Below are 25,466 nucleotides of genomic sequence, written 5' to 3' on the forward strand. Positions count from 1 at the left end.
AAGACTTGGAAAATGGGCTCCCCATATACTCGCCATCAAATTGGTACTGACTGATTTAATATTCCAATTTTTAAATATTCCAATTCTTAGAAAGCTTCAATATGAAATACCAAACTATTAATCTAAAAATTTGTTTAAGAAGAAGATCCCATTCCTGGGCTATTTCACATAAATAGGCATTCACCTTTCTGGATAAATTTTATAAGAAAAAAGCAGTGATTGTTATATCAAAACTAAAAGTGATGAGCTTGTTACAATTGTCTACATTGTGCCAAACATTTGCTATCCAAGACTAATGCCTTGTATGGATGGCTGAATAGAAACAACCCTGGAAAGCATGTAATTATAAATCAGAGACCTCAAAATTAACACAGCTAACGAAAGATTGTTTATGTGCCAAGGTATTCCAAAATGACTCTGATTTTACAATACATTCTAGAAATTGTATTGAGCTTGTAAGGGAACCCTGCGCCTGCTATTTATATAAAGTGGTTACAGTCCAATAGTTATATAATTCATGTTTACTTTTAAATTTGCCCAAAATTTAAATATGCAGCAACACCAAAAAAAAAAAAATTTAGCTCATTTGATTTGTATCACTCATCTTATTTCTAAATAAGATAATATAGTTATTAGTCGTGCTGTATGTTGCTTCATTCTTCATCGTAATCTAGGAGGTGCCATACTTCTTTCTACAAACGCCTCTCTTCACCCCCTCCCCTGAGCTAGTTCACTTTTGGAACTTGAGCTTGAGCTCTTGGGGCCATTAATGCTTGCTCTGCCTTCTGCTGGAAAGTTTTCCTCCCAGCCCCAGGTTCCACCTTAATTGTGAGAATGGCCATCCATGACCAGAATGGGTCACCCTCTATTCTCTATCATGGGGCCCTCCTTCCTAACACTTAACTCCAGTTCCAATGGTTTCATCTATTTACTTGTTTGTTGTCCATCTCTCCCATGAAAATAGGAGCTTGATGGAAGCAGAAAAGGACTATTTTCATGCTTTCGAAGACCTATATGTCTCCACCACCTACTGGCACATAGTATAGCTGGTGAAAACTGTTTTTTTTTTCTTTTACGGTTGAACAGATAGACTGGGATGGAGGATTTGCTTGCAGGCCAGCTCTGTGCTTTGCCACGCCTCCTTCCCCCACAGCATGCCACTGAACAGAGAGCTGCACCCATTAGCACCTCCCCCATAAATTCCTTTATGGAACAAGATACTGAGCAGTCTTGTGGTGCACACAGTCAAGCGAGTGTTAGTGAAATGCCTGCAAGTGACCCTGCTTATTCTCAGTTCTACCTTTTTACTAGAGTTGATCATGGCCCTTGTAATCTTACAGGCCAAAAAGAGAAATCATCAGGAAACTTGAGACACTGATAAGTTTTTGGAAAGTTGACTGCTTTTTTTTTTTTTTCTATCATCCCTAAAAAACATAATGCATTCTTGCATAGCAAATTGATAATATAGATATTGTAACTATTAATATTTTCCAGACAGCTCTCTTACGGGGGGAAAAAAGGGAAAACATTTATTCTTCTCTTGAAGATGAGCCCTGCTGGAACAAAAATACTGAATGCAGACAGAAAGTGATGGCTTTACTAGACTACACTGTGTGCTTGGCCTCACAAAGTACATTATCTGTGTATGTTGCTGCCCCTAAACCTCCCACTGTTCCTACATCTTTTGCTGAAATGTAGGAAGAGGGGCAACAAAAGATTTTCATAGTAGCTATTTGATATCTACCAGGTAGAGGAAAGGGAGTCAACATGGTATAAAATTAATGAGCACCTGAGTGTTACCAGGCCAGTTTCTCTGTTAGGGTGTCAAAGACTTAGCAAAGAAGTGGGACTGATCACTTTCATGCTCATTGCAGATTCCTTAATCAGAGAGACAGTATGTCACTTAGGCCCAGGTATCACCTAGTCTGGGCCTGGTTCAAGGATCCTGGTGACAACTTCACAGGAAGTTTGTTCACAGTAGGATTTGTGCACTGTTTAGGAGGCTCCTATGACTGAGGTTGGGCCCTTATGAGGCTTCTGGAAAAATCTTCATGGGCTTCATAAAGTCACTGAGGTGTTGGTGGTGGCCGCAGGGGCAGAAGTGAAACAGAGGGAGGCTCTTCTAAAGTTCAAGTAGTAACAAGGGATCCTTGACTCGAAATTGTCACATCAAATTAATGTCAGGCCTTGACTCTTTAATATTATGTGATCTCAGGTATGAACAGTTGAATGCCAGAGACCATGAGGTTACAGCTCTCAAAACCATGCTTTAATAGTATGTCCCTCCAGAATGACCTTCTTTGGAAACTCTATATCTATTATATTTGACAACTATTTAATTAGCTCATGATTATGGGTAGTTATATTATGGCATTTCCTTGATGATTGGTAGTTTCTTCCTACATAATGGCAAAGCAACAGAAAGTTTCACTATATTCAGTCTTTGGGAACTAGAATCCTATTGCATTTGATGTGCAAGAAACAGATTATCTTTAAGTCAACTGGATTTGCTTATAAACAGCTGAACACTAAAAATAGCCTCATGAAGGAATAGAATAATGCTTTGGATTTAAGCCCACATATCATTGGTACGATCGCATGTGCTTTTGGAAAGGCAAAGTTGAATAAGCTTTCATTTATTCTGTTAGTATAGCTGTTCAGTTATTACTAAAGGATATGCTTTTAAACATTGGCTTGATTTTTATTCATTCATTGAAGAAATCCATGCTGCTGTGTGTGTGTGTGTGTGTGTGTGTGTGTGTGTGTACATACACATGCACTTTCTTTAGGTACTCCTAGAGTTCAAGGATGTTTTAAATACCTAGGAGAGTTTACGCCATATTCAGAGAGATAACATATATCACTACAAAAAAAAAAAAATTTAAAAGTTAAACAACAATGTAAAGAACCTCCCCAAAGACTGATGGGGGAAATATTACCGTCTTGTGATTTTTAAGAGAAGTGTATACTTGGAGATGGACTCCTTTTTAAAATTTACATGTTCTGTGCAGGCCCACAGATACAAGAAAGCCTCCTAGGGGGCATGTTACCACTGGTTGAGGTTTATTTGCTGAATTATTCAAAGTTGATGAGTGCTTTGGATGAAAGATTTTTATAGAGGGTGGGATAACAAAGGTAGTTCATTATCATCAAACAACAAATACTTATTTAGCACCTTTGGAAGTCTAAGCACTGCTATACACTTCCTAAAATTATAAGTCCGAATATCACTCCCTTGTTTCAAATACTGCCATGGTTTTTTATTGCCTTTTCCATAACAAACTAGGCAAAGAAGGAATATACCTCAACATGATAAAGGCCACATGTGACAAACTCATAGCTAACACCATAACATCAGAACTTCTTTTTGTGGTCTCCAACGCCCAGCATTATCTAACTCCCACCAACTTCTTCAACCTCATCTTATGGTCTTCCCTACTCCATATGTTATAAGCCGGTCACATCAGTCTCTCATGCACTGGGTGCTTTGCCTTTGCTTTCTTCCCTCTGCCTGGGACATTTTTTAACCTCCGTCTTCACTGCCTTATCTACAAGTTTCAGTTCAAATATCACATCCTCAGACCGTTCTCCCTTGATCAGTCAATATACAGCACTACCAGATATATTTTGGTGTAGACAGTCAAGACAATTAATTTTCTGTCATTATGCATCCACAATGTTTACTGTCTCCCACCATCCAAACAGTGAGCTTCATAAAGGCAGGGTAACTCTCCTTACTTTACAGGGTCTGGAGAATCTAGTACAGTATGTAGAATTTAATCAATGCTCTATGATAATTTGGTGAGTGAGTAGATGGATGAAAAACATTGAGATAGATTCGGTTTGAAGTGACAAGTGAAGTTACAGTGGTAAGCTGGGTTTCATCCTCATAAAAGTACAAAATGAAGGTGGGACATTGAATGTTATCTTTCAGAGGAAAGAGAGAGAACACTGACTCATAACATGAACTTGAAATAAAGAAGCAGAGTAGAGACTTTGGAAATGACAGATGGTAATCAGAGAAGTAGGAAAAGAACCCTGGGCCTGCAATGTCATGAATACCAAAGAAAGACAAAGTTTCCAGGCGGGAAGGGAAGTTGGCACTGGCCAAAGCTTCAGAAGGTCCAAGGAAAATAAGCATTATAAAAAAAATACATTGAGTTTTTATGAGGGATATTTGAATGGGCCATCTCAGTAGATAGATTAAAATGTGAGATTCCTAGGGCTTTACCAATGATCTGGAAGCCCTGGGCATTAACTAAAGTAAAATAAGGCAACAAATAGGACAATAAAGTCAAGCTGAGATATAGGCATATATTACAGGTTCAGTTTCAGACCACTATAATGAAAAGAATATTGTAATAAAGCAAGGTATACACTTTTTTTGTTTCCCAGTGCATATAAAAGTTATGTTTACATTATATTGTAGTCTATTAAGTGTGCAATAGCATATCTTAAAAAATGTGCATATCTTAATTAAAAATACTTTATTGCTAAAAAATGCTAACAGTCATCTGAACCTTCGGTGAGATGTAATCTTTTTGCTGGTGGAGGGTCTTGTCTGATGTTGATGGCTGCTGGCTGCTCAGGGTGGTGGTTGCTAAAGATTGGGGTGGCTGTGCCAGCTTCTTAAAATAAGACACCAGTGAAGTTTGACATGGTGATAGATTCTTCCTTTCACAAAAAAATTCTCTGCAGCGTGATGTACTTACCGTTTGATGGCCTTTTACCCACAGCAAAGCTTCTTTCAAAATCAGAGTCAGCCTTCTAAAACACTATTACTGCTCTATCAATAAATTAATGTACTATTCTAAATCCTTTGTTGTCATTTGAACTTTGTGCACATCTTCATCAGGAGAAGATTCCGTTTCAGGAAACCATTTTCTTTGCTCATCCTTAGGAAGTTGCTCCTTATCCGTTAAAGTTTTATCATGAGATTATAGCAATTCACTTCCATCTTCAGGCTCCATTTCCAATTGCAGTTCTCTTGCTGTTTCTACCACCATCTGCAGGTACTTCTCCACTGAAGTCTTGAACCCCTCAAAGTCATCCATGAGGGTTGGTATCAACTTATTCCAAATTCCTGTTAAGGTTGCTATTTTGACTTCCTCTCATGAATCACAAATGTTCTTAATGGCATCTAGAATGGTGAACCTTTCCCAGAAGGTTTTCAATTTATATTGCCCAGATCCATCTAAGAAATCACTGTCTGTGGCAGTTATAGCCTTATGAAATGAATTTCTTCAGTAATAAGACCTGAAAGTCAAACTGACTCCTTGATCCATGGGCCGCAGAATGGATGTGATATTAGCAGACGAAAAACTCACCATTAATCTCCTTGTATATCTCCAATGGAGCTCTTGGATGACCAGATACATTGTCAGTAAACGATAATATTTTAGAAGGAATCTTTTTTTCTGGGCAGTAGATCTCTATAGTGAACTTAAAATATACAGTAAACCATGCCGTAAACAGATGGACTATCATCCAGGCTTTGCTGTTCCATTTCTAGAACACAGGCAGAGTAAATTCAGCATAATTCTTAAGGGCCCTATGATTTTGGGAATGGTGAATAAGCATTGGCTTCAACTTAAAGTCACCAGCTGTATTAACCCCTAATAAGAGAGTCAGACTGTCCTTTGAAGCCAGGCATTGACTTCTTTTCTTTAGCTATGAAAGTCCTACATGGTATCTTCTTCCAGTATGAGGCTGTTTCTTCTAGATTGAAAATCTGTTGTTTAGTGTAGCCACCTTACTGAGCGATCTTCACTAGATCTTCTGTATAACTTTCTGTAGCTTCTCCATCAGTACTTTCTACTTCACTTTGCACTTTTATGTTAAGGAGATGACTTCTTTCCTTAAACCTCATGAACCAGCCTCTGCTAGGTTCCAAATGTTCTTCTACAGCTTCCTCATCCCTCTCAATTTTCATAGAATTAAAGAGAGTTAGGACTTTGCCCTGGACTAGGCTTTGGCTTAAGGAAGTGCTGTGGCTGGTTTGATCTTCTATCCAGACTATCCAAACTTGCTTCATATCAACAATAAGCCTGTTTCACTTTCTTAACATTGTGTGCTCATTGGAGTAGCACTTTCGAGAACTTTCCCTTTGCATTCACAACTTCACTGCTGCAAGATGCCTAGCTTTTGGCCTCCCTTGGCTTTCGACATGCCTTCCTCACTAAACTCAATCATTTCTAGCTTCTGATTTAAAGTGAGAGATAAGTGACTTTTCCTTTGACTTGAACACTTAGGGGCCATTGTGGGGTTCTTACTTGAACTGATTTCAATACGTCTTCGGGGAATAAGGAAGTGAAGGAAGGAAATGGAGGAGCAGGTGGTCAGTGGAGCAGTCGTTACACATACAACATTTGTTGACCAAGTTTACTATCTTATATTAATGGGTTTTGTGGTGCCCCCAAACAATGTTAATAGTGATATGAAAGATCACTGATCACAGATCACCATAACAGATATAATAATAATGAAAAAGTTAAAAATATTATGATAATTACCAAAACAGACATGTCAGAGTAGAAAAAGACAGAGTTTAGCCAGTTACACTGAAAACATCCTTTTTGAATTTTATAGAAATGCATGACAATGTTCATGCATTACTCAGGCCTCTCCCAGGGCCTTCAAAAGGGCCAGCCCAAGTGAGGACTTAAAACTTTAATTTCCTTCCTTGGACAGTAAATTTCTTCCGGGAAGGAATAAGAAGAAACACAGATTGGAGATGAGATCATCTTTCCTCCTTTGTTTTTTTTTTTTTTTTTTTTATCATTTCCACATGCTTTAATTTTGAACTAGAAAAATTAGAGTACTCAGCATGTTTAAATTTCTTCTATGCATGAAGGGATTATTTATAACACATGTATCCATTACCTTATGTTTGCCTTGCAAGGCCTCCTATTATGATCATTTATAGAAAATTATACCCCTTCCCTGTTCCTTATTTATTTTACAGAGTTGGACACTGGAGTATTTTGTTTCATGTGGCTCGTTAAAGTGGGTGTCGTGGGGATGCAAGAGCCTTGTGTCCTTCAGCAAAGAATCTGAGTCATAATCTCTGCTCGGCTTCTAATTCATTGTGTGGTGGGAAGGGAGCTGCTTGTCCTGGTCTTGAGGTCCATTGATGGTCATTGATGGTCATTGATGGTGCTGGACAAAATCAGTGGTTCCTAGGTACCCCCAGGCTCTGCACAGGTGCTCAAGAGTAGTAGCCAGACCCTCATTCCTGCTTTAAGGAGCAGAGCTCTGATTTTTTGCTATTTTACTTGCTGGAGTTTCTTTCTAGACTTTTGCTTTAAATTAGTTAATCTTTGGGAAAAAAAAAAAAAGCAATTTTTGGTTGTCCCAGATGCTTGGAATCACCTAGGGAGCTTTTAAATAATGTGTAATCCTGAGCTCAAGATTCTAACACTGGAGCTCAGAGTTTGGACTGTATTTGTTAAGTTTCTTTTGGATTCTGATCATAGTCAGGGTAGAGTGACATTATTCTAGACCAATGGTATGCAGTCCTGTTTATCCTTTGAATTACCTGGGGAGCTTTTCAAAAATACACATGCATGGGTGCCACCCCTGTGACTGTTATTTAATTAACCTGAGTGTAGATGCTTTGACAGCTCCATGAGCCATTGTGCTGTGCATCCAGGACTGAGGACCCCCACTCAGGATAATCACTACATTCTGTCAAGGCCTGACCATTTCTATGTGAAAAAATGTCACAAGTGTGATAACCATATCCCCATCCTATCCCCTTCAAAATATTTATCGAACACGTCGTTTCCATTTTGTAGCTAAATTGTGAATGGCACCAATGGTTGTGGTGAGTGACAGAGAAAAAGCACTTGGTGTAGTGACAGTGTCACTAGCTTCTGTACCCTTGTTTGGGAAGGGTCTGTCACTGTTCTTCATGCCCCCGAGAAGCATAGATTATTGTTCTCTACCCTGCCCACCACAGACCCTTGCAGCTCTGCATAAGTAGATTAATTTCTCTAATTCTAATTTGGCTCTTTCATAAAATTAGTTGATTAGCGTTAAAGGACCTTGCAGATGTGATTCTAAGATTCTGTGATCATTTTCTTAATTCCTAGAATTTTATTTGGTGGAAAATAAAGGCCTAATCATCTTCAGGCTTATAAAATGTTCTTTTTTATTTTCATTTGATCTTGGTATGTAAAAAGGCCAATGATTGATGACTTTGTTTTGTTCTCTTCTTCTTACAACACATCCCTGATCTACAGAAGATTTGTCAGGAACTGAGATATGAAGTTGTGATCCTCTTATAGTATAAAGCTCACTGCTTGGCTGGGAACCCAATGCTTTGGGAGCCTGAAGTGGAAATTCACAAGTATACAAACAAGAACTTCCCCATGGCGTTTGGCTTGGACTTTTGTATATCCCCAAACAGCAGCAGAACTAGTAACAGATGGGAAATCATTCATTTGGTCATTGTTTATGCATTTTTTCCTCATTCATTCATTCCGCACACATATTCCAACATACACTCGAATTTGGCACTGATTTCGGTGCTAGGTTAGTATTTAGAATGAGACAGATGCCATGTAGGCCTTTGTGGAACATTTTAGTTGACCATAAGGATGGATTCACTCAATTTTTCAAATGGAATTCCACTGATGCCTAACAGCCATGAGTTCTCTGAGGGATTTTGAGGTTTTATGTGTGCATTTTGATGATTATCTAAAAACCATAAAATAATCATATTCTGAGCCATCTGGAAGATGACCTAATGACCAAGGATGTGGTTTGAAGGCCCAGATTTTGGTGTACCATTATGGTCACATTGGCACCATATATCACTCATCTATTTGCTATTGGCTCAGCGGAAAATAAATAGAGCAGGCTTCATTTTCGTAGAATGCCTATGTGAAAGCCACAGCAAAAATGCCACAATAATGGCTGTGCCATTACCTGAGTAGAGAAAGACAGTAGGGCCATGTTGTCACATGCAGAGCAGGGGTGCTGAGCTCAGAGGATGCTGTGTAAAAGCCCTGGGTACCACATTCATGCAGTTCAGTTTTAGCAAATCATCCTCCTTCGTAGTGCTCGATGATTCTCCCTTTTGTGATGATAGGAATTTTGTACTTTTATTTGTATTTCATTTTAAAATTTGCTCTGGTTTTAGAATTTTATGGAAGTGATGAGTTTATCTAGATTTGTGTTGGTACCTCATCAGGAATGCTGGTATCAAGATAATTTGTGTCAGCAGCAGGGAATTTGGGAGAGCTTCCTTATTTTAACGGGGATCAACATATGACTTAAGGCTGACAAATATTTTTCCAATTTATCTCCTTCTTCTATGATCTGTGTTTAACTAGTTCATCCTCCCATTAGCCTCCAAGCTCCTGGAGAGCACGTTTACATCTTGCTTGATTTTTTGACCCTCCTTTATGTTTCTTAAATATGTTGATTGATAACAATTAGAATTGCTTAACTCACAAGGACTAACTCCCAGGGAAGTGAGGTATTTACTAGACTATCACTTATTGAAGATTTCTGAATCAAGTCGAGGCTTCACCTGTGTGTCTACCAGGACCCCTTTTAAGTCTAAAATACTTTCATCACTGATTACCTGGCAATACAGAATGATTGCATTTGAGATTTTTGTCTACCACTCCCCCATCCCCAAATAAATTGCCTAAATAGTCTTTTTATGCTCTCAAGATGAACTGCTGGGGTTAATTTATTTTCTCGAGTCATTTTCAATTTTCCCTTCAGCCCCTTGGTAGGTCTTTGAGTGTCACCCTCATGAGGATGTTGGAATTTTAAGAGCCATTTGGAAAATAACCTCCTAGGAGTCCCTTTCTTCCCAGGATACTTGTGGATGGGGACGTCTCAATACTCATCAAGAGAGATGGCTGCGACAATGAGAAAACCAAAGCAACCATACAAAAGAGGAGCTGCTTTTGTCCAGGGGAAGCAGAGTTTTAGAGTTGTCAGGAAGAGGGTGTAAATGTACAGACAGCAGCCATATCTCTTCATCAGTTGATTTTTTTTTTTTTTTTGCTTTATTTTTCTGTCTCCTCTCAGCAGTTTAATGTGAGTGCTTCTCTCTTGCCTCATTTATTTCAGATGCCTCAGGACCAGTACGCACACCACCGGAGCACCATGCCCGGCTCCGAGGGGCCTCAAGTATACAAAGTGGGGATTTACGGCTGGCGGAAAAGATGCTTGTATTTCTTTGTCCTGCTCCTCATGATTTTAATACTGGTGAACTTGGCCATGACCATCTGGATCCTCAAAGTCATGAACTTCACAATTGTAAGTAAAACCACACAGGTTTATTTAGCTCTGGTTGGGGAAAGGAAAAGCATGGGCAGTTTCTTCTGCTTGAATTGCTGTTCTATGTCTTCTCTGCCTGATAAAACGCCTCCATGATGTTCCTGTATCTCCATTTGTGTATATCTCTAATTATACTTATCATTCCAGGTGATAATTTTTACATGTGTTTTCTAGACAGACTGATTTCTGGGAGAGCAAGGGCTGCATCTTTTCTATGTGCACCTGTGTCCATTTCTCATGGTAGGGCTTGTTGGTGCTGGACTTAATTAGAACTCAATAAACCAAGGTTACAGACACTGCTTCAGGCTTTGGGATGGCTCACTTTTTAATGCTTGTGGTTAAGGTTAGGGAACTATCTAATCAAAATTACCTTGATGTAACAGATTTCTATCTTGAGGGGAGAAAAAGAGTTCAGTTCCTTTGAAATATACAGAAAAGCTTCTGTATTGCAGTAGTAACTTTGAAAGATTAAGTAACTTTGAAAGGTCAGTTTCCATGGGGTTATGGGGGTCCAAGGTGATATATTCTGGAGTATCAGGGCACATTAGCTTCTGTTTCAAAATCAGACTCCATAAACTTCTTTCGAACCTGGACGTACTTTATGGGCATGCAGAATGCAGAGAAATATTTAAGCAGGGAAGAGAGATATGGTCAAGTTTGCATTCTAGAGAACTTGCGTAGGTGAGGATCCAATAGAATGGGGAAGGTTTCTTAGAGCTGAGGGCTCTGAGGATGGCCAGAGTCTATTTGGTCGTAAGTCCAAGTGACCACAATTGCCATCTGTTGATGTGCATGTTCTGTAGTGTTCTTGATTTGTATTTCAAAACTTGTTAGGTATACAAGCTTCTGCATTGCAATTTGAAGCAGGAGCAGACTGAACCTAGGGTAGTAGCATCAAAGGAGAGATTCAAAAGACATTTAAAAGATGGAATTGGCATACTTTGACTACAAGTTAGGAGCAGAGTAGAGGGATCATAAGATGTGTTGGAAGATTCCAGGTTTTAGGTGGTTAGATGGTTGAGTGGTAGAGCCCAAAATGCAAGATAGAATTTATTACCTTTCCACTGGAACTTAGCTGGGACTCATGTATCCCCCTAATCCCCTGTTTGAGGCTAATCTCCCTAATTCCCTATTTCTGTGATTTTTTTTACTGAGTCTGGCATGAATTTAATTTGTAAAACCTGAAAAGTGTAGGGGTAAGGCAATGGAAAATATGAGCTCTAACTTTGATAACTGTGGTATTATACAAATATGGCTCACAGAGTGTGTTTTATCTGGCAAGCTTAATAGAGGTATATGTAAATGTATATCGAACACCACTTATATGACATTAAGGTAATAATCTATATGAAATCGGCTCTTTCCTGTAGTTAACTAAATTGATTGCCAAAGTTGAGAGTCCTTAAAGCTTTACCAAACCAAGTACTTACTGAGGTAAGAATAATGCCGTTATTAGCCATAATTGATGCTTTATAGCAGTAATGCATTTCAGCAAATAGAACTGAAGTGTTAGAAAATTGGTCTTGCCCTGAAAGTTAAAAGCACATTTTCCATCAATCACAGCATAAAACATATTCTTTTAGAATTATAATTCTATTGCACAAATAATAATTTACTGACAGTGAAGATCTTGGGAACAGAAATGAGGTGTTAAGCAATGTTATGTTGGAGAAAGAGTAAAAAAAAATCAATGGGATAGCAGTTAAGCATTTTATGCAGAGTCTTAAAAAATATATATCGTCAATAGGAAAGAGTGGCTATTTTGTATGCTTGAATTGGTCTGTAATTTGGGATTTGGGAAAGTTCACACTGTAGTCAAACCCCTTGAGTAATACGACCCAAGAGAATGAGGTCATCTAAAAGTGTTTCTGAAGACTTGGTGATTTATCCAAGATTGAATATGTGGAATTTTACTTTGTTGTCAGACTTGCATTCTGTGCCGTCCCCGAGGCTGCATGCTAGAAGGACCCTTTTGAGCTAGCCATCTGGACAAACACCCAACCATGTTTTCTTTGTCTCAGAGGAAAATCAGAAGAAAAATTGTCTGTTCTCTGCTAGTCCCTGTGCATGGCCCTTGAAAATTTTCTCATTTAATTTTCAAAGCAGCTCTACAAATGAGGTAGTATTCTCCCCATTGTCCCAAATGAAAACCCAAGGCTCAGCAGTTGAGTGGCTTACTGAAAGACATGCAACCAGTAAGTGAAAAGCTGATGTTTGACTTCTTCATAGTGCCACTTTTCCACTATGCTCTACCTCCTCCTCCTAATTGGTGTAATGATCTGGTTCTTCAACAGAATTCCGAAGCCGGCAAAATGGCTTAGTATCTTTGTTGCCCACCCTGTGTCATCAGTCCCAAGTTCCCTGACATCTAGGGTGTCAGGGAACTGACAGTGGCATTTTCTGCTTAGAGTAGTTCCTGTTAGTTCTGAACGTTTAGTCTTCATCTGACTTCTCTTCGCATTGGAGCTGAGGACCCTCTCCTGGCACTGTTTTGCCCTCTTATTATGTTAGTCTAATAAGCATTTAATATGAACTTAATATCTATTTATAGGTTGGTGTGAAGACTGAGGGAATTCATTCATTTAAGACATTTTTAGCTGCATCTCACATGTAGGAAGAGTCAGTGTTGGCAACAGAAAGTCATGAGAGACTCTCTATGTGACAGTGTAGTAGTTACGAGCTCAGACTCAGGAGATCAGTGTTTTAAGTATGACTCTGTGTTTTGCTACCTATTGTGACCCTTCTCAACCTTTCTGTGCTGCTGCTTCTGAGGAGTGATAGCAATACCTGCCTCCTAGGGTTGTTGTGAAGATTAGAGGAGGAAATGAGTTGACCGTGTTTAGAATAGAGGTTGGCACATAGTAAGAGCTTTCTAGAAGTGTTTACTGTCATCATTGATTGCTTTTTCTTTTTCTTTTTTTTTGGGGGGGGGGATTTTTTTCTGGTGCACTTTTTCATTAATAAGAACTGTACAATTTCAGTAGTTTTCAGTGTGAACCATCACCATGATCAGTTTTAGGACATTTTCATCACCTCTAAAAGAAACCCTGGGCCACATTGATTGCTTTTTCTATGCCAGGCACAATAATGTTGCAATTTGCAAATATTATCTCACTTAATTCTTATCCAGGTAGATACTATTATCATACCAACTTTCCAAGAGAGAGAGGGGCTCACTAACTTGATTGGTGATCACACACCTGTAAGCCGAAGAGTAGAGATTTGAACCCAAACTGCCTGACTCTGGAGCCTGGTCTGTTAGCTAGTTTGACATATTACAGGGCGGTGCAAAAAGTGATAGCACAAGTGTTAGAGACTAGATGCCTAAACTGGCCATGAATTGTATTACCTTTCTCATCTGGAACCCAGTAATACAACTGAATGAGTTGAAGTAGGTGTCATCTTCCTGTTCGGGCACTATGATTTTTGCCTTTTGGTCTTTCCCTTGGCCTTGTGAAATTTCAGTCTATAGAGAGCTATTGCTTCTGCCAGTACATTCTAGCAACCCAATCCAAATAACCTGGCCTCAAAGACCTTTCAAAATACCGCAGCATTGATCATCTACACAATCATTTAGCACAAGTGGTTATTAAGTGGCAAAACTGAAAAGTCTTAGCCGTTATCAATAGGTAGCATGATCTTTCACCCTAGTACCTGTAAAATTAGATGAGATAGGAACTTTAGTGGTCACCCCATCGGATTTCCTTATTCTGTAGATGATGGAACTAAAGTGAATAGCAAAGTTTTCTGACCCACCTCGAGCGCCCCAGGGAATTTCTCAGGAGCAGGGACTATGCTGTATGAATTTCTGTAGCCCTGCTAATGCCTGCTATATAGTAAGCTTTTGGTATATGCTTGTTAATTACAAGTTGCCTTTTGCAGGCAACATACATGAGATAATGGATGCCGAGTATCTGGTCAGTGCTGGCCACATGGTGGGTCTTCAATGACTCATAGCTACTTATAACTAAATTATGTAGATCACCTGACTTGTGTTTATCTTTCCTTTCATTAAAATTACAAAATCCAAGCCATTGTCACTTGCAATCATGTAAGAAAGGAGGAATATTCACTTGGTTAAACAAAACTCATACAGAACTTACTTTATAATTTCCATATATGATAATCATAAAAGCCCTATGAGGTAGGCACCATTGTTATCCCCACTTTACAGATGAGGATGCAGAGGCTCTGAGAAGTGCGGTAACTCGCCCAGCACCACCCAGTCTGTGAGCAATGCAGCTGGGACGGGCTGCAGGGAGTCCGGCTCCAAAGTCACTGCTCTTCCTCAGGACCCTATGCTGCCCATTTTCCCAGTGCTATTTTTCACGAAGACAAATTGAATTTGTTCAGTGCAATGTCTAAAACATGATTTATTTACCCTAAAGTAAGATAAAGATCCGCTGAGGGTCAGAGGAAGGCATTCTAATACTTGTAAATTGGACACAGTGTAAAACAGTAAAAGCCAGAGAGAATGGCCAGTGTGTTCCATAACTCAGGATGCTGACAACATCATCTGTTTGGGGAAGGCTCAAGGAACCGTGACCCAGTCAAACTAACTCAAGTAGAGGGGAGTGAGGATACACGTGCAGCAGGAAGGGGGACAGGGATCTCTTGGGAATTCAAGGCATTAATGAGGGCGTGGGTGACCCTCACAGCAGTGGGACCTACAGCACTGTCGGGAACCAAGATTTCTCTGGGATGCCCTCCCTCTGGCTTTCTTGCACCAAATAGCATCCGTCTTGCCTTAGCAGAATCACCTCTCTTTGCAGACTCTTCCTGTGCTACTGATGAATCCTCTCTTTATTCACATTCTCTGTGTTCTTACTACTTCAGCCTGCATCTGCCTCTGACTTTTCCTAAATAATGACCTTTCCCCAACAGTTCCCACCTGCACCTGGCCCAGTCTCCTGTTACTACCCAGGTGAAATCCCACAAAGGGACCTATGTTGACCCTGTAGATTTTGCACATCACCTTCTAGTTTGCTTGTATGCTCATAGACAGAGCCAGATGCCCTTACTAGCTGTAGCCTGGGAGGGCAAACTCACATTTTCCAGAGTCCCATTACCTGTGCAGCTGGTCTGGATACCCTTACTTTAAAAGAACTCAGAATTCACTTGAAAATCATATCTACATTTGATCTTCTATCAACATTGCCCTTTTAAAGATTATTTTTCTTTCATTTATTCTCTGATGTCCTTCCAGATTGAGCTGGTGACTCCATCCTCTGTGCTCTGTTCTGCTTGCATTTATTTATTTTCCTATCTCCCCAACTAGGTTGTGAAGACAGTAACTTAAAACTCCCTTGCTAGGCTGGAAGACAGTAACCTTCAACTATTCATCTTTGTGTCTCCAGCTTTAAGCACCTTGCTTAGTACATAGTAGATACTTAGAATATGTTTACTGAATAAATGAATAAGGGACAATTATGAATAGGCAGTCACTTTAAATTAAAATGTATAAAGATGGGTTAATAGAGCTTGATGTGGCTTTTAAACTGAAGTATGAGTTGATTTATTAAGGTAGACAGATCATAAATGAGATGAGTGTTTGAATTTGATTATGAAAGGTATTTTTAATACAGAAACTCCCTCCTGTGTATCAACTACCTGCTACATTTTAATTATATGAGAAGAAAAGGGTAATCGTGGTGTGTGAAATAGATTAGAAGTAGGAGACTTCATCCTGGTTAATATACAGATTTGCGCAGCAAATGAGAGAAAATGGTATTATTGGCTTTAGTTATACTTTTTGTTTAACACTGTTAGTGATTATACTGTGTGTTTGAGTAGCAACTACTTTAGTGTGGATGCTAGCTGCGCTTGGGGACTTGGAAGGGTTTTCCATACTGAGAACATCATGCTTTTGTCTCTCAGCACTTTTGACTCTTGTGGTAACTTTTAATCCATTAGTTCAATCCACCTGTCTGAAAAATTGCCAAAATGTTATTTTTGAAGCAACGTGAAAATTGTAACGCAGAAATACAAAAAAACAAAAATTCATTTTATTCTATGGTGGGTCCTAGGGTATGGCCTTCTAATGTCCTCTTTGGTTTGAAGCATCCTGTATGTTACACCTTTGCAAGAATGTAAATCATGAAGGATGATTTGGGTATTGTAATTGCTGCAAAATGACATGAATCAAGACTGCTATAAGGTTATACGATTTATTGGGCAGATCTGCTTTAATCAGTATTTCTTATGCACACTGTGCAGTATGCTATGCTTTGAATGGAAACTATCATGAGAAAAAAATTTAGGCTCTGATAACTCAATTTACTAGGGAAAAAAACACATGCATGATATTAAGGCCTTCCAAAAATGGCACATATTTTAAGGAAGTAGTAGGAAAGAAGAAATTAGCTGAAGTTAGTAGGCACTGGAAGATTCTTCAGTCTTAAAGGATGGATAATGCTGTCTGAGTTGTGGTTAAAGCAGAGACAGTAGCATGATTATAGCCTGGAAGTGGGTGAGTTAAACATAGTGGGAAACCTCAGACATGATGGTTCTAGTCCTGAGAACTGAAGAGGAAGGGAGAGGCTGGGGAAAGAGGAGGGAGAGAGCTGACACTGGAAAAGTCGAACAGAATGCAAATTATAGAGACCCTGGGGAGGTCAAACCGAGAAGTTTGAATTCCAATTATAAACAAATTACTGTGTAATTTTATCCTATCATTTAGATAATAGTCATGGCCTTTGCCACTTATGAGCATTTTCATACACCCAAAATTATTTTTTATGGTCCTAGAATTGAGAAAAAGAATGTTAGAAAATCTCCTTGGAAATGTTTTTGTCTTCTCTATATATATCACACATAGCTGCTCACAAATATAATTTTTGGGTCTTATTGGTCATGTTGTTGTGAATGCTGAATAACTCTCAGAAATCAGAAGTTGTGACCACATCTCAAAGATCTGTTCACTCTTAGACATTAAGCAATCATAGGAGGCAAGGCACAAGTCCCCAGGGGCATGTTACCAAGAGAACTTGAAGGTTGTCCTTCTACAGTAGGCAGGGGTTAGATGATTCAAACTGTGAAAAGAACCAGTGAATGTCAGGAGGTTTCCTGTCAGGTGGTTGGCCTGACACTCATTAGTTAGGATTTCTCAGGCTCAGGGAAGCTTTGTAAATACTCTTTCCAGAGTGACATTGTCCACTAAGGAATTAAAATTAAATAACATTAAAAATTCATTTCCTCATTCACAGTAGCCACATCACAAATGTCCAACAGCTACATGTGACTAGTAGCTGCCATCTTGGACACAGAGCAGCTATCACAGGAAGTTCTTTGTTTCAGAACTGGTCTAGAATCTATTAGGTCATTAAATATGAAATGTCTGATTTTGAATCAAAAGTTTAGTTTAATTGTGCTTTTTGTTTGCAATATAATAATCAAAGTTTGTGCCTAAACTGTCCACACAATTTTGCCATTAATAATAGCTTGCTTATGGCAGCAGTGAAGAAGTGTGGATGGGGAGTGGCGATGAAATCGCAAAAGCTGTTTTCCACAGCTTGTTGAGAATTGAGTATTTTTCCCTGCAGAAGCGATCCAAAGCCTGGAAAAAGTGGGCAGTTGGTGCGAGGTCTGGTGAATACAGTGGATGACAGGGAGTTTCCAAGGCCAGTTTCTGTAGTTTAAGCAGCATTGTTTTTTGTGACATGTAGTCTTGCAAGAGAATTGGCCTGTGTTGACCAATCTCGGCTGCTTAATCACAAGCATCCTCATCATTTCATCCAACTGATTGCAGTAGACATCCACTATAATTGATTGACTAGGTTTCATGAAGCCACAGTGGATAATGCCAGTGCCAGACCACAAAACAGATACCATTAGCTTTTTTTTTTTTTTTTTTATGAATATTAGGTTTTGGACTGTGTTTCAGCACTTTTTCTTCATCCAACCATTTGTGCTGAATGCTAGTGATTGTCACAAAGAATCCAGTTTTCAACACAAGTAACAATATAGTGAAGAAATGGTTTGCCTTTATGTAGTGACAGCAAAGAAAGACAAGCTTCAAGACGATTTCTCTTCTGATGCTGGTTTAATTGATGTGGATACTCATCTATCCAGCTTCTTAACTTGCCCATTTGTTTCAAATGTACAATATTGTTGGGATAGTAACGTCAAACCTTGTTGCTAATTCTTGCCTAGGCTGAGATGGATTTCCTTCCACTACAGCTTTCAGGTCACCCACGTGGCTCATTTTCTAGATTAAAATCACCGGAATGGAATTTCTCAAGCCACCCATGTACTGTGCGCATACATTAGCCACATCCTTCCCAAACACTTTGTTGATATTTCAAGCTGTCTGTGCTGCATTGGTTCTACAACGAAACTCATGTTCAAAAATAACATGAATTTTCTAACTTACCCATGGTTTCACAACAATTGCTTTAAAAAAAAAAGTGAAAGATAATCACAACCCAAAATGTGCATTTGAAAGAAGGAGGGTGCACTTTCACAGTGGGAAAAAAAGTGTTAAACTGAAATGTCAGAGATAACAGCTGTCAAACCTAGTACTTAAGGAAATTGGACATTCTGTATTTAATAACCTAGTACTATCCTACATCTTAGATACATTTTTGAGGGCATGCTAAGACCCTTGAACAAAAAACTTTTTCATTCCCCACCATACAACAATTTTTTGGCGTTCTTTTCAGTGCCCTGGATACTTGCCACGACTCAGCAACCATGAAATTAAGGTAGGAAAACCAAAACAATTTAACAGAAAGAGAACATGATTTCTCATAATCTTATTAACATATGGTCAAAATACATTTTTATCAGCTGTATTATTCTACACACTCATTCTCCATCTTCTTTTCAGTGTTCTTAATTAGGAAGACAGTGAGACTGTGATAGATTTTTCATGTTGCTTGGGAGGAGCAAGATGGACCTCTTGCTTCTGTCAGGTGAAGAGCTGTATTGAGGAGAGAGGTTCAGGGACTGATTCTGAGCTTTATTCTCCCAATCTGTAAAATATACAGTTTGGATTAGATGATATATAAGGTCCTCCAAGCTCAAATAATTTGTCTAATTACTGGGGCCTCTTATACTCCTGGAACCAGAATGAGAGAGATGGGAGCCCTTTTTCCGAAGTTTGTGTGTGTGTGTGTGTGTGTGTGTGTGTGTGTGTGTGTGTGTGTGAAAGAGAGAGAGAGAGACAGACAGACAGACAGACAGAGAGTGTGTGTGTGTGTGTGTGTGTGTGTGTGTGTGTGTGTGTGTGTGTGTGTTCACTCTATATCTAGTTAGGCAAAGATCCAAGATATTAATACTAAGTTTCAGGGAATATATTGTGTGTGCCTTTTTAGACTTTTAATCTTAATTTGTTAAATTATTTAATAAATAATTGGTCTGGTTATCTATTGCTGCCCAGCAAACTACTCCAAAACTTAGTGGCTTCATACAGCAGCAATAATTTATTTTGCTCATGTCATGAATCTCCAATTTGGGCAGCACTCAGTGGAGATGGCTTGTCTCTGTTCCCTGATATCTAGCACTTGAGCTAGGTGACTCAACAGCTGGGACTGCAATGATTTCAAGGTGTATTTACTTACATGTGTGGGTGGTTGATGCTGGCTGTCAGCTGGGACCTCAGCTGGCCGGAACACTTCCACATGGCCCTTCTATGTGGGTGGGAGGGCTAGTGGGGGTGTATTCTCAGCATAGTAGCTAAGCTCCAGAGTGTGTTCCGTTTAAAGAAGGTGAAAGTGCACAGCATTTTTGTGATCTAGACTCAGTAATCGGGTAGCATTGCTTCCACTCTACTGTGTAAAGTACTGCCTGTATTCAAGGGGAGGGCTGGTAGGCTATGGATCTTCACAGGAGCATTACAAGGTTCTAGAAGAGTATGTGAGATGGGAAATTATAGTGGGTTGAATGGTGGCCCCCCAAATGATATTTCCATGGCCTAATCCTTGGAACTTGTGTGTGTTACCTCATTTGGAAAAAGGATCTTAGCTAAATTAAGGATTCTGAGATGAGGACATTCATCGTGGATTATCCAGATGGGCTGTACATTTAATGACAGGTGGCCTTATAGCAGTGAGGCAGAGGAAGATTTGACACAGAAGAGGAAGAGGCAATAGGATCATAGAGGCAGAGGCTGGACCGATGTGGCCACAAATTAAGGAATGCCAGCAGTCGCCGGAAGGTGGAAGAGGCAAGGGACAGTTTCTCCCCGGAGCCTCCAGAGGGCATACGGCCCTGGTGACAACTTTATTTCAGAATTCTGGCTTCCAGAACTGTAAGAAAATAAAATTATGTTGTTTTAAGCCGCCATTGTTGTGGTAATTTGTTATGGCGGCCACAGAAAACAAATACAGAGATACTGTCATGGCCATCTATCTGGCACGACAGTACCAGCACCACTGACTGCTATTAAGTGTGCAGATACCACACCTTGCATTGAGCAATCTTTGGGCACAGTGTTAAGTGCCTGCCTGTGTTATCTCTTATTCCCCACAATGACCTTGTGAAGGGTACTTTTATCACCTCTTTATATATAAGGAGATCAAAGCACAGAGTTTAATTAACCTGTCCAACTTGCACAGCCAATAAGTAGGCAAGTCAGTATATAGACCCAGATATGTCTAACTTCAAAGTTTATGCTTTTAACTTTCTCTGAAGACATTTACTGTCAAATTAAAGTATACATATCATAAAGAGTAATGAATTTACCCATATAATGTTTAGGAGCAATGGTGGTCCAGTGTGTAGGTAGCTAGGAGTAATGAAGAATGGGCACTTTAAAACTACTTGCATATTGGTTTATCCATTGGCTACTGACGCAGTTTTATCTTCATGAATAATGTTAAGGAGTCATACTATATAACTTGTGTTATAAGAATCATGGTTTGGTTGCTTTCGTGTTACGTTTTTGCCTTCATTAAGTTACACAGAAATAACTACTTGTTTCTTTGGAAATAAAGGATTAATAGGGAAAAAATCCTCAGTACAAGAATAGGCTTTCTGTTTATTGGAGAAGCCTAACTAAATACTTGTGTTGATAAAATTATGCATTTTTACAAGCTTTTAATTAAAAACCAGCTTTATTAAGTAGAGGACCTCTTAGGTCTCATGCCTAATAAGTACTACAGGCAACCTTCTGACTTTGAAGTAAGTAAGAGTGAGCAATGAACAACGGAACTAGGCAACATTTGCTTTTCAAAGACTCGGGCAGCTTACTGAGTCAACGTCTATAAGAACTCAGCATGTTCTTATCCTTTAGCTAACCATCAGACTTGAGCTGATCAATTTCAGGAAGTTTTGGCCATGAACATAGAAGGCTGTAATCTGTCATGTTAAGTAAGCATATTTTTTTCTCTATCTTTCTCTGATAATCTCTTAATTATAAAACAAAATAGGAAGCACAGTCCCTAAAACCCAAAGATAGAGAAAAATTATTATTTGAGTCCCCTGATCACTCACTGGCTTAAATCAGCTTTGTGCCATACACAGTTAATTGTTATTAATAGTAGGGAAATGAATGCTTTTTAGTTCACTTAAGCAATTTCAGATATTCTAAATTGAAATTTCCATTGCAATTCTTGGCAGGGAGGGTTTCATGAGAGCGGGGATAATTTGTGTCTTGTTCTTTAACTAGTAGAGAGCCTTGTGCTTCTCACTTAAAAAAAATAATAATAATAATTTTCTAATCTCAGTTAAGCGGATGGTTCCTATTTGAAATCCTCACCTCTTCAAATGTATTATTACTATAGTTACAGTCTGCTGACAGCCTAATGAATGAATAACAGTCATTTCCTCAACAAAGGCTTCTTGAGCTCTTCCCGTGGGCCAAGCACTGTACTAAGTGCTAGAGGTACAAGAGTGAACAAAAGCAAATGCACTTCCCTGCTCATTGAGCTCTCCTGGAGAGTTAGGAATTGATCACATTGTCAAACGAACAACTGTAAAAAAGCAGCTCTGGTAAGTAGATGACATAAGAATGTATGAAGGGGTGGTTTAGCATAATCAAAGAGGGGTGTTTAAGGCCAGATAATGATACAAATGCCAAAATTGAGAACTGAACAAAGGGGGTCGAGGGGAAAAGAAGAGCTAGGAATGTGGTATATGGATCCCTAGAAAATCTGAGAACAGTGTCCTCTGGGGGAGGAATTGAATGGTGGTGATTGTGGAAGGGCAGGCGTGTGGGGGAGGTGGTGAGTGGAAAGTAACTTTCCTTTGCTACCTTATGCTGTTGAACATTGGGTGAGGAGAATGTACTTCTGTAATATTTGTGAGATTCAAGACAAATTAAAAATAAACTTAAAAGGAAGAAGAAAGGCAGAATCATAAATAGAAAAGAAGTAAGGGCAAGTCATGACAGTTGCTTTCTTAAGGACCATTGGCTGCATTGTGGTTGAATTGGGGACCTCGCCTATAAGGATAGATTCCCTGCATGTAATATAAATACTATATGCATTGGGAAAAGGAAGCTTGTTTATTACAAGTCTTTTGCCTTCTTCGTTGGCACAGAACAGTATTTGGCCACTCACATGTACATTAATATTGACCTCCAAATTTACAGATCAATTAATGTCACAAACAGGATGACAGGTATTGAGAGCTTATTCTATGCCAGGTATGATACTGACCACTTAACATGGGACATCATATCTAATCCCTGTGATAACCTTCAGAGATGTATCCTGTATTATCCCCTGTTCCCAGATGAGGAAATCGAGGCTTAGGGGAGAGGTCAAGTCACGTTCCTAAGGTTGCAGTAAGTGACAGAACCAGGTTATGAAGCCAGTCTGACTTCAGAACTCCCAGTAGGTAGGCCAACTTCCTGCCATGATGCTCTGCAGTCTGAGAGGATATTGTCTTTACTCCTCAGAGCCCTTCACTTCTATGCTTGTGGCATTACTAGAATGGTTCAAAAAGTCAACAGCAGGACATGTAAAGAGTGCTGATGGCCCCCAGAATCCCTAAAATGCTCTCATTTCTGGAACCTTCTTAATGTACACACATATGAAGATAAATACCACTTATGCATAGCTAGAGCTGTGCTTCCCACACAGTTGATTGAGAAGTTGTTTTCTTTTTGTGTTTTCTAATGGACCTGATTGATTCTCTTCTCCCATCAACTAGCAGACTTCACTACTCTGGAGCAAATCCTTTCAGGCCAGACTTACCAGGTTCTTGACTCATTTTCCATTGGGCTCTCATTGTCCAGGATTACTCTGAAGCCATAGTGCCAAGGAATGATTCAGAAAAATCCTAATGTGTAAAAAAAAAAAATGTGATTGTAGGAGAGAAGTAGTGTGATTTAGCTAGCAGGCTTTGGAGAAGACAAACCTGGGTTCAAACTTCTGCTTTGCAACTGGTGATCTAGGTGAAATTGCAAAAATAGCTGACCACCTTGGAGCCTCGCTTTATTGTTAATAGGATTAACAGTACTTGCTTGTAGAGTTGTGATGACGATTAGAGATAACCAGAAAGTAGGGTATGCTAGATACCCAGTGCTAATTGTTATTATTGTCACCTTCAACACTTGGAGCAGCAATCTCTAACCTTTTTGGCACCAGGGACCAGTTTGATGGAAGATAATATTTCCCTGGGGGAAGGGAAGATGCAGAGTTCTGGTGGTGATGCAAATGATAGACAGTGGCTGTAGCAGCTGTAAATGCAAATGAAGCTTCACTCCCTCTCCCACCACTCAACTCCTGCTGTGTGGTTTCTAAGTTTTATGGAAGACAGTTTTTATATGAACAAGGGGGAACATGGAGCTCAGTTCCTAATAGGCCATGGTACCTGGATGGTACCTAATAGGACTGGTACCAGGCTGTCGCTCAGGAATTAAGGACTGCAGACTTGCACAATTGCCTTACAAAGAGGAAAACAGGATTCAGTTGCTAAAATTCAGCACAGAGTCATAGCCTACTTGTAAAGGAATGACTAATGGAATCTTAAAAGCATTTTTAACTTGGACATAGCTGAATATCATCATTGCTATAAGAATTACAATCACTCAAATATTTTATTTTGCTCATTTAGTTTAAAATCAATATACAAAAGATAGTAAACTCTAATGGATAAGATGGCCTATAAAAAAGCATGCTACTAAGTAAACTAAATAATCATTGGTTGTGACGTGTCCTCTGAAGTCAACAGAGAGACGTGACAATGTGAAATTTAGGCCTGGCCTGCTTTAGACATGGGTCAGCATTCGTCTCTCTGGAGAGGTGAATTTTGGTAGAATCCTGAAGAAGCCAGATAGAGACAGCTATGGGAAGAGCTGGGCGAGATTCCAGGCAAAGGAAAAGGCAACTTCAAAAGCCTTGTTGGAGAAAAGGGTTCGGAGTAGGCAATCTCTGCGTAGTGGCAAGAAAAAGGAGTTGCCATTCAAACACTCTCCACAGTAGGAACACCCACCCTAAGTAAGAGGCAATGAAGGAACAGCCAGCCACGTATGCACACTCTGCACAGTGTCATTTGTGAGAGGCCATTTGACCTTTAAAGGTCAAATAATGCCTTATTTTTTATTTGTATGGTGTGATACTCACATCAAGTGGTTCGAAATCCCTCCCCTCTTGGAGGTCCCATTCAAAGTCAATATCTCTATATGTCAGTGAAGATTGAGTGTTCAAATGCTCTGGATATAATGGCAATGGCGTGGTGGTTGCTAACCTCATGGCTAGCCTCCGAGATAAACCACTGTAGAGAAATTCTCCAATAAAGGATACATGGGGAGCAATTCTTAAAAACACACTCTGCACTTTTTTTTTTCCAGACTCCACAGTAACCTTAAAGTATTGTAAATGGGCTCCACTGTCTAATCAGGGAATTATAGCAATGTATTAATTGCCATTTTTGATTATTTGCATTTAATTAAGGGGCACTCTTGAGAAAATGAGGGACAGAGTAACCTCAAAATATGGCTTTATATCTCGGATAATTGGCTATAATTTCTGTCTTTGTAGCTTTCCCTAAATTGTTTACTTCTCCAGATGGTTCCTAAAAACTGTGGGTTTTTTAATGGGTGAACAGGGTTTTCTGATAAAAGCTTATACAGTTTAGTTTTTGCAACTGAATTAAGCTTAATTTGTCAAAAATCCAGATCTGTGATATGTTTACAAAATTTATACAAGCATAGTTAATTTCAGTTAATTGCACTAATAGCTTTTCCATGTAAACACTAACCTCTTTACTACTGACCT

The 25,466-nt window shown here is 39.3% G+C and overlaps 1 protein-coding gene across 2 annotated transcripts in view; it reads left to right on the forward strand.

Annotated features, from left to right (window-relative positions):
- Window positions 1–25,466, forward strand: part of SGCD (sarcoglycan delta) — an 870,136-nt gene that overhangs the window by 512,943 nt on the left and 331,727 nt on the right. For both annotated transcript variants that reach the window (XM_012781600.3, XM_012781599.3), the window contains one exon: window positions 10,093–10,281. In XM_012781600.3, the coding sequence (XP_012637054.1) occupies window positions 10,093–10,281 (189 nt within the window). The remainder of the gene's footprint in view (window positions 1–10,092; window positions 10,282–25,466) is intronic.

Source organism: Microcebus murinus, chromosome 21 (assembly GCF_040939455.1).
Source record: "Microcebus murinus isolate Inina chromosome 21, M.murinus_Inina_mat1.0, whole genome shotgun sequence".
NCBI lineage: Eukaryota > Metazoa > Chordata > Mammalia > Primates > Cheirogaleidae > Microcebus > Microcebus murinus.